The sequence below is a fragment of the Crocodylus siamensis genome, chromosome 2 (genome assembly GCF_052110815.1).
Source record: "Crocodylus siamensis isolate JL-2025a chromosome 2, ASM5211081v1, whole genome shotgun sequence".
NCBI lineage: Eukaryota > Metazoa > Chordata > Crocodylia > Crocodylidae > Crocodylus > Crocodylus siamensis.
Window position 1 is genome coordinate 31,820,819 of NC_143396.1, and position 10,219 is coordinate 31,831,037.

The 10,219-nt window shown below is 41.3% G+C and overlaps 1 protein-coding gene across 1 annotated transcript; it reads right to left on the minus strand.

The window, feature by feature from the left end:
* Nucleotides 1–6,528: 6,528 nt before the first annotated feature.
* Nucleotides 6,529–9,425, minus strand: FGFBP1 (fibroblast growth factor binding protein 1). Its single transcript, XM_090034691.1, has 2 exons — nt 9,369–9,425; nt 6,529–7,653 (listed from the first exon to the last, which is right to left on the minus strand). The coding sequence occupies exon 2, from the start codon at nt 7,633–7,635 to the stop codon at nt 6,919–6,921; it is 717 nt and encodes a 238-aa protein (XP_089890817.1). The 5' UTR covers nt 7,636–7,653; nt 9,369–9,425; the 3' UTR covers nt 6,529–6,918.
* Nucleotides 9,426–10,219: the final 794 nt, after the last annotated feature.

Below are 10,219 nucleotides of genomic sequence, written 5' to 3' on the forward strand. Positions count from 1 at the left end.
CATTGAAACAAATAAAAAAGAAATAAATTAAAGTTAAATTTACCCAATATTTCTAAGAGCATTAAATAAAATCTTCAGTGTTATACCATAACCATTTTAGTTCTCTGTCAGCTATATGACTAACAAGTTACCATTTGAGTCCATTAACTTATATTGTTCGCAAAATATATTGTTATATATTTGGAAGCTGGTTTTTTGTTTGTTCAAACCATAGACAAAATTTCTCCCTTTAAAAAAATGGGTATTTTTACTTAAAGGCAAGACCATTTGAGAATTATTTTAAACAATCTGAACCAGTTGTATGGAATGTAGATATAATGCAAGTTTCATTGTTGTTTGCTTGTTTTTGCTTTTCTAAAAACTGTAACAGTGGGAGACCAACCTTTTTGACAGGCATGCTACAAATTAGCCCCAAGGCCTCCTTGAGTGACACTCCAATCCCCTTCCCTTGCCCAATCTGTTTCTCTGCCTTTGTGCCCTGTCCAATACAATGCTCTGCTTTCTGCTTCCCGCCTTGTTCCCTGTGCAGTTCACTGTCCCACTTTCTGCTCCCTGCCTTATCTGGCACTGAGCTGCCCCACCCTGATATGCTGTATGCCATACACAGGCTGCCCCTATAACTTGTTGCGAGCATGCTGAAGATTGGCTACCCATGGAGTAAACCATAGGCAAAGTTTAAAAGCTTCTTCATGGTTGAGGGAGGTTACCAGATTATTTCCCATTTTAAATATGGGATAATTTTCTGAAACTTTACCGTATCACTAAGCCCCAGAATCAATGTTCTGTCTGTGCACACTTTTTTCGCAGGAGAGATGGAATTCTAAATTCATGAATCTTGTTGTTGGAGCAAAATTTTAAGGAGAGGTGCTGCCAATGCATGAACTCAGTTTGACTGAGAGTGGAAAATTCTATACAGGGCCTGAACTACCCTTTCTATGACCTCAGGCGCTGTCAATCAGCCCTGACCCACTTTCAGCCCTGTGCAGACTCAGTTGCTACACAGATCTTATTGCAGAGCATGCCCATTGTACAACTGGAATGAGGTAATACCTCTAGAAATTTCTCTCAGCCAAGCAGCCTAATTGGCTATAGGGCTGCTATAAAAAGTCTGAGGGCCCCTCCCTCTGGGGGGAGGGGATCGCCACTGGAGACAGAAGCTGGTGTTTCCAGGGACTGTCTGGCAGTCAGGCTCTCGGGCCTACTGATCTCCTTCCCCGATTAGCACTTTGCGCTGTTAGAGCGATTGCGGTTTTGATCTCCTGGTTCCCGATTAAGTTTCACCGATTACTGACCACAATTTGGACCATCCCACTGCGACTTCACCTCAGCATTTTGGCATCCTGACCTCAGCATTACTCTCCGGCTACTCGATCGTCCACCAATTGGGACTGGCGTCACGTTTTATTTCATCGTTCACCGCGTTACAGTTTCGTTTTGTTGTTTGTGTTATCCATTCAATGAGCTGTTGAGCAGCCCTGGGACTAAGTCTCCGGACTGAACCTCGTGGGCCAACAGACCCCTTTGTTGTTCTTGTCATTCGTAAATTTGCTAACTGTAACTGAAGACATTGTTTTCCTATGCACCTAAGCATAAGTCAAATAAATTCCACCTTGTTTAAGAAACCGCTATGCTTCCCGTGCCTCAGTTCTCCATAGCCAAAAGAACCCGGCCTGTTTCCGTGCCTAACTGCCACCCCGGCCCACCGTGATTCTGGGGCTTGGTTCATCCCCCCGGGACACTTGTATAACAGCTTACTGTGTTTTATTTGAAAGAAAATTGCACAAATAAGCTAAAAATACAGTTCAAATTCAGAAGAACTTCAATCTAATATTAGATATCATAGGAAGCACAGACCAAAGATTAGAGCACTGGGCTCAGGCTCAGGAGAGCCGTGTTCAGTTCCTGGCTCAGTGACAGTCTTCATTTCTGTGACCTTGGCCAAATAGGCTAATCTACTTCATGCCTCATTTGCCCAACAGTTCCTTCTAATGTGTTGCGATCCATGAGCACACCGCTTCGGTCTGTGAGCACACTGCTTTGGTCTGTTCCCAAATTGGTCCCGCCTCCCCTTTTTGGTGCACGCTGCTTTGGTCGCTGCTTATTTGTGTGTTCTTTCCCTGCTTTTATGCAGTTACCATTTGATTTCCCCTACAGTAAATTAATGCTAGAACCAGTACCGTGCATTTTGTATGCATGAAGATTGCTTTTAGGGTCATAACTCAACACAGTCAATTAAATGCTAGGTTTTCTCATTTCTATATCATACATAAATAGTAAATATACTATATTTATAAAATATAGTGTCCCATTCTTAGTGTTTGGGGTATTTTACCTGCTAGCTACGTGTGAAGATTTGGGGGGATTTCTTACATTTTCAGAATTTTACAAGCAATTTAGTTACATACATCTTGGTGCAGAGATGGGTCAGACTAAGAAGGATCTCTGTCTTGATGAGGATACAGCTCCCCTGAGTAGCAACTAGCCTATGCCACCCCCAGCCCCAGCTCCCACCCCTGCCTTGCCTTGCCTTGGGGAGCAAGGAGGCACATGGCATCAGAGCTGGGAAGCAGAGCAGTTCCCCAGCACCAGCCCCTGCCTCACCTTGGGGATGAGCCATTGCCTGTCCCACATGAGGAACTTACCTCCAGTAAGTGTCCCGCGCCAACCTGGGTACCTCTGCTGTGCTCCACGCCCAGCTCCTCTCCAGGTGGGTGCATGGTATTAAAAAGTTTGTGTGCGGCAAGATTTTAAATCGTGTGCAGTTGTGCACATGCACAGCATAGAGGGAAACTTGTCGTCCAGATGTAGAATGGTCATAACATCCTTAGGGAGCAGCGTGAGCATAAAATCTGTGAATGACTGTGCTCAGGTATAGTGATGCATTAGTGCATAGATAACTAGATGATTCAAAAAGACTATGAAGGGAGATTATCAAACAGAAAAGAAAGAATAGGAAGAGATAGCAAAAGGATCACAGCAAGAAGCCCCCATTTTGTCAGGACTGCTTGGTCTCAGTACGTAGTGCATGGTCTCACTACATTACTTATGTAAGCACTGGCCTAAACATGCATCTCTGGGTTGAAGCACTGGGCTCTTAGTAAAAGCTACTGAATACAGAACAGAAGTAAATGGAAATAAATGAGGACTAGGGGCCAGGAGACATTATTATTAGACACTAAAAAAAAAAAAGATGAAGATGGGCAATTAGGCACTTACTTTTGTGGACAAGGCACTGAGCTACCAAACTATGGTTCCAGCTGGTAACTGCTATCAGGCAGCCTGAACGCAAGGCTGTCTGCAAGGCTGGAGTCTTTACTTACTGGCTTAAATGCCACTCTGGCTTAATTCTGATCACCTGATAGGAGGCTGTAAAAAGCAAGAGACAGGCGTGGAACGGGCCTGATGCAAGAACTGTCCAGTGTTTGTGTAGGTAACAGCACCTAGTTAAGGCTGGACTTCTCCCAGCACGCCTAGAACAGGAGAGCCCGCTGAACCTATCATAGAGGCATTTGATTGCATCTGGTGCACTGGTGTTTACTGTCTAACTACTCATACAAGATTGCTTCAACATACAATTATACGAGCATATATGCTTGTGTCCAACACTTATCTTCTTTTGCCACAACATTCTTAGTAGCATGAACGCTGAGCCAAAAAACAGGGTGGCTAGAAGACAGAATATAGCTCCACACCCACGACTGGTGTAACAGTTAACTGATAATCTGCCTTCAGCATCTGTAAATGGCCAAATCTTTACGTAACTCCAACCAGCACAATACGGTTGATTCACGTCTCAACCAGCATAATCCCCTTGAGCGAACACATGCTGGGGAGTGTTCTGCTTTACAAACAGTTCAGCCAAAAACATTGCTGCCTTTTCAAGCTTCCTCAGCAGTTGGCAGCATTGCCTGTTTGGTGATGTTTGGCAATGGGCATCAGCATATTCTAGAAATACAGTATCTGTCTGATAGATACGACAGTGAGTAGATCAACAGTAACCACCTGCCTACTCCTCCTTCTATCTGGACTTTGAAATAAAGTTGGATGTCTTGAAGTAAAAATGTAGTGTGTATGCCAAATAGCAGCATTAGATCTTTGGAAAGTTGGCTCTATAAAAGCAATATCAGAAGTGACACATAATATAGTCCAGTACAAATTCACCTACTTCAGATCAAAGCATCCAAAGCAGTGTGATTGATGGCAGTACCGAACCTATTCTTTCACTTTTCTACTCTGCCATGATAAGCTCTAACCAGCACGATATGGTTGATTTGGGTCTCAACCAGTATGATTCCCCTGAGCAAGCAAACTTTGGGGGAAGTTCTGCTTTAGAAACAGTTCAATCAAGACAGACACTTCTTCTGATTGTATGTCCTCTACCTGAAGACATTTGGGCAAGAAAACCTCATGTTTTTCAAAAAGTATGCATCAAGATGTTTTTCACTGGAAAGAGACTTGAAAGCAAACTGATATACGTTCATTGCAGAAACCAAAAGAGACATATGTGTTCTATTACTGCAGCAACAGGCTGGAGGAAGCATAAGATGTGCCACCATATGGATTCATTGTGCATAAGAGGACTTAGTGTGAGGCATTTGCCTGATTCTCAGAAAAAAATTATGTATCTTTATTCAGCTTTGTGATAAGTAACAACCCAGGGCTGTGCTCTGGGGTGCCAGCAGCAGTGGCAGAAGGCACCAGGTCAGCTGCAGTGGCTGGGCTGGTAGAGGTGCTGTTCACATCCCCATTGAGTAAAAGCCCTATTCTCATGGGATTTCATAAGCTTAGCAAAAGCACAGCCAAACCCTTCAGTACTGAAGGTTCACAATATCTGCAGTAGTTTGGAGTGTTGTTCTAGCTGTGATGGTTCAGTAAATGTGCGACAAGAAAGTTTATTTATTAGACCAACTCTGTAGTTGAGAGAGATGTTAGATAAGTTTTCAGGCACAAAAGCTTTTTACTCAAAAACGTGTCTAGCATGTCTCCCAGCTAGACTGCTATTCCAATAAAAGATGTTACAAAAATAATCCCCCTTGCTTCATACATGTTTGCAGCATTTTATTTAGTGGTTTGTCCAAATAGTAATGGTAATAAGCAACGTATGTAGTCTTTGGCAAAGACTGTACAATCAAGGTCCATATATGAGGTCTCTTGTTAGAGTAAAGGGATGGGATGCAGTCCAAGACCTATTCCCTTTTTCAGTTCCTGTATCAGTCTGTGATATAACAGCCTTCTGTATCACAAATAATTTGATATCTATTCAAAGTTTACACAGTTGAAAATGTGTGTACTGTTTGCCTGTGCTGTCATGAGAGAGATTCATAGACATTTGGGCTGGAAGGGACCTCAGAAGATTGAGTCCAGCCCCCTGTCCCAGGGGCAGGAAGTCAGCAGGGATCATAGGATCCCAGCAAAATAAGTATCCAAATGTCTCTTGAAGGCATTCAGAGTAGGGACTTGAACCACCTCCGGCGGCAGTCTATTCCAAACCTTGGGGACTTGGACAGTAAAGAAGTTCTTCCTTATGTCCAGCCTGAAATGGTCCTGGAGGAGCTTGTGACCACTTGACCTCGTCATCCCTTGGGGCGCTCTGGTGAACAGACGTTCCCCCAGATCCTGGTGAACACCCTGATAAACTTATAGGCAGCCACCACATCACCCCTGAGCCTACGCTTTTCCAGGCTGAAGAGTCCCATGGCTCTCAGCCTGCCATCATAAGGTCTGTTTTCCTGACCTCTGATCATGCGCGTGGCTCTCCTCTGCACTCTCTCAAGCTTCTCCACATCCTTTTCGAATTGTGGAGCCCAAAACTGGACACAGTACTCCAGCTGCGGCCTCACCAAGACCGAGTACAATGGGAGAATGACATCCTAGGATTTGCTTGAGAAGCATCTAAGGATGCAAGCCAACATTTTGCTTGCTTTGCTCACTTGAGAGAATCGATGCTTGTAAAGTGTTCTACAATCTTTGGGTGAAAATACAAATACAAAGCTTCACAAAATGCTCAGGAAAATTTATCAGTTCAGGCACCAAAACTTCCTGTTGCCCTTTACTTTCATGATAATGAAAAAGTAATGATAATTTATCTACCCATTAAAAAATTGTTCAACCAAGGTATGAACAAGCTGAAATTTTGCAAAACTGCAAATATATTAATGAAACTACTCTGTAGGTGGCACAGTGCCTTCAGATTATGAATGATCAGTCCTTGACATGCATCTGAACAGGCACTCAAGTGGAATGGCTTAGTTTGTTCATAGAGTTTAAGGGGTAGCGTGGGAGATTAAGAATAGGAAGGGAGGGAAGAATAAGGAGGGATGGGAAAAGATTATGTCAACATATATATGAAAGTTGGATGTTTCACACGCACAAAAACTGAATCTGAACTTTTCATACTTTTGTAATATATAAAAAAAAAATCAGTCTTTCATGAGAGAGAAAAGTCAGTTCAAATACACAAATATAGATAGACAGATAGATAGACAGACAGATAGCTAGATAGTCAAATAAGCTTTTGAATATATTTTGAAGTTTATTATTGTTAGTAATTTTGACATCAAAAGTACCCTACCAAAAAGTGCACAGCACTGAAATCATGACTTTGGCTAGCACAGCTCAAAGAGAAACAAAGAAAGGACTTGGCTTATATACATCTTTACAGCGTATGTAACATTTTTAGTAACATTTGCATTAAAATGTATATGCAAATAAAATCTACAGCATCTTCAGCTGTGCCAAGTACAGAGAATTGAGTATAACACTAACTCAGACAAGATCTTTAACTGCTTAGCCGTATGCCTTGTTACTTTTTTAATGTAATATAGCAGGAGAGGCAAATCTGGAATGCTGTGCAGTAGAGTAGATGGGACCAAGCTTTCAGTGACAGTTTTAACAATAGTAATGAATTTTATGACCTTGTCAGCATTTTTTATCCTGTATCATTGAGATGAAGAAGTTGCAGACAGACAGCAGACTTTCCGGACAGTATTCTTCAGCCACCTTTCTCTGATCAACATAATCTATGTCTTCAACGCAGTCATCAGAGGTATTCTCTGGCTTTTTTTCAGTTCCAATAGCAGGTGCTGAAGTTTGGAAAACGTCTTTATCCTGGTGAGTTTTCTCTCCTTTTGTGGAACTAGGTGTTACAAGGCTTGAGCTGACTAAGGTGAGGTGGGCGGTTTGTGGCCCTTTTTTACATACTTTGGATTTTAGGACACTTTTCGGGTCTTGACAGATGTTTTTCTGTTTCTTTAAGGATCGAGAGATTTGTTTCCAGTAAGCAACATGGTTTGCTGCGAACTGAGGACAGGTGGAAGGGTTTCCTGAAAACTCGCACCAGAAGCTGCTTTCACCTTTCTTGCATTCCACTTTGAGAGTGACAGCACCTACTCCACTCGCTGCCCAGCTACACTCAGAATTATCTTTGGTTGCAAATTTGCCTTTAAGTGAAGCTTTGCCTCCTTTGGATTGTTGTCCTTTCTCATTCTGTTGCCTCGAGCCCTTTTGGCTTTTTCTGTTCTTTTCAGTATTTTGCCTTTCTTTTGGTCTTTCTTTCTCATCTTCACCATTAGCTAATAGCACCTGAGAGACCAGAATCAACATACAAAGAAGTGCAAAACTTTTGATCTTCATCATCTCTTCTTTGCTTGTTACCTGTTTTGCAAATAAATAAAATAATTATGGAAATATCTTAATCTTAAAATTGAACTTCATCCAGCTGCCATATTTTGAAGCTTTAGATAGGAGAGTGGATAGACAGTGTATTAAAGCGGAATGATCAGGCAAATTCCACAGATTTGGATAGGACCACTCTCTGGTTTATAGGATTGCTTCATTTTATACTTGTGAAAAATTCAGCTATAAAACATTGGTGTCACATTGAGAAATTACATTTACACAGGGTTGCCCAAGCCATAGAACTATAGAGTCATTCTCTCTCTCTCTCTCTCTCTCTCACTCTCGCTCTAGTCCAATAATTATTTGAATATTTATACAAACTGAAAAAGCTTTAACAGAAAAACCACTGGAATATAAATCCCTGCTCCATGCCAGGTAGAGAGAGGGTTTAAACCTGGTCTTCCGCATGTCAGATAGGCAGACAAGGTTGAGGAGTCAGTGAGTAAGAGACAGTCAGTCACCCATTGACTCCTCAGTCTACATTTTCACTGACTACCTGTCTTGTACGCAGACCAGCCCAGCCTCTGGCTTCTTTACTTTTCATTCCATCCAGGAAGAGCACACACCAACTTCCTTAGCCTGACAAAGGGTTTTTGAACCTGAAAGCTTGCTTAATAATTGTTTTCCAACTATTTAAGTTGGTCTAATAAAAGATATCAGATTCACGCAAAGAACCTTGTCTGCCTATGCCCTTAGACCAGCACGGCTACAACCTACACTCCTGTAACATGTCAGATATGCATCTTAATCACTGGGCTATAGTGGAAAAGGAAACTTGCCACTATAACTCCTTTTCCTCTTTACTGTTTTTAATGGCACCAGGGTCCCTTTGTTTTTCTCAAAAAAAACAACCCAAATAAAATTAATAATTTGTTTCAGGTTGAACAAAATGTCTCATTCAGTCTCAACATGATTCTTTTAGTTTTCTGATTATTAAAAACTTTTTTTGCATGGAGCACACACAAAAATAATTTATTTTTTGTTATTTTTTAGTTTCAATACTGAATCACTGACTATTTAATCAGAAAAAGGTATCTATCTGGTTTTTGAAGGTCTTTGCAATATACTGAATCAGAAACCATCCAAATCTAGGAGAACAGAAGTTAAGTGATGATAGGTTATTCAATTTCAAAACTAGAGCAAATTCAAGGTGGCTAAAACACAACTTCCAAAATAGGTTGCATTATCCAGCACACTGCTTCCTATAGGTGGACTCCTGCCTCCAAATTCAGTCCTGGGGTCATCTATACTGAGCAGCCTGCAAAAATCAGGACCCATGGCTATGATAAAGTATATGGTAATAACAGGGAACTTTACGGTTCACAAATTTTTACCACACCCTTCCTGTAGTGAGGTTTCCAAATGAATAACTTAGCTTCAGGCAAAGCATTCTGGCAAATACTTTTATTCAACTGTTAATGTCTTTAAACACAAATTTACTCCTCTGAATGAGTAGCCATCAGAAGATGAGAACAGACTCCTCTTTTAGTGTAGCTCGTACATGCTTTGTTGAATTACTACAGTGATTGTCACCATCTACAACTGTAAGGCAGGGAGACCTCTGGAGCAATGGTGCTGCAAATTCTGAGCACCCTTTTGGAGGCAAACAAAAAGGTTTGCCACTAATTATGTGACGCTGACTTTCTACAAGAAATGCAATGCTGGGAAGGCGAGATCATCTGAACACATACCTTGCAAAGTGCTTGCCTGGGTCCGAATGCAATTCAAGATGAATCTCGGCTCTTTCAAAACGTCTCATGCTTAGTTGTAAATCAGGGTGCTATTTATAAAGCCAGGGACACACCTTCCTCCCTCCAACAAGGAGATTACAACACAATGGAATACTTTAGTGCCTTATTCACTTATGCCAACACACCTTCTTGAAAAAATGCCAGCTTGTTTAAAGTGGAAACCTCCCACCCTCCAAAAAAACCCACCCCAGTGGGGTGACAGGCATGTTTGAGTAAGTTAGATGTTATGCTAGTTCCCTCCTTGCACGTGATGATAAAAGTTGTATTCATTTACAGGTTCTTTAAAAAGCTCTTCTGTCATAAAGGGCTGGATCCTATAGGGAATCAAGCACCTTTTATTGCCCATTGTGTTCAGTGATGTTCAGAACTAAGTAGGATCAAGCTACACTGCTTGTAGTAGTTTTTATCATCTCTCTTTTTATATTAAGCTATTCATGAGAAATATAAATTATTGAATATTATTTATTTAAAATAACATACCTACATCACTGTTAAGGTAAGCAGAATTCTACATATGGAGATGATCTCAAACCAAATAACTCACAATCAGATCCCACCTGCCTGATGGTTCAAGGCATGAAACTCTGGACATTCAGATCAGCCTATTAGAGTCATACCAACAAACTGCAAAATTTAGACACCTCATTCCTCCCCACTCTGAGGTAGTTTGATTATGAGATTTCAGTCTGACTTCTGTTCAACCATGAAAGAACATTAAAATCAAGTTGAGATATCCAGTAAACATTCTGGTGTTAATACATTCAGTGAGGAATGAGGTTGCTTCAAAAGTT

Bases quoted from the DNA above. Each gene is read 5' to 3' on its own strand.
- FGFBP1 (XM_090034691.1), bottom strand. From the start codon at position 7,635: ATGATGAAGATCAAAAGTTTTGCACTTCTTTGTATGTTGATTCTGGTC.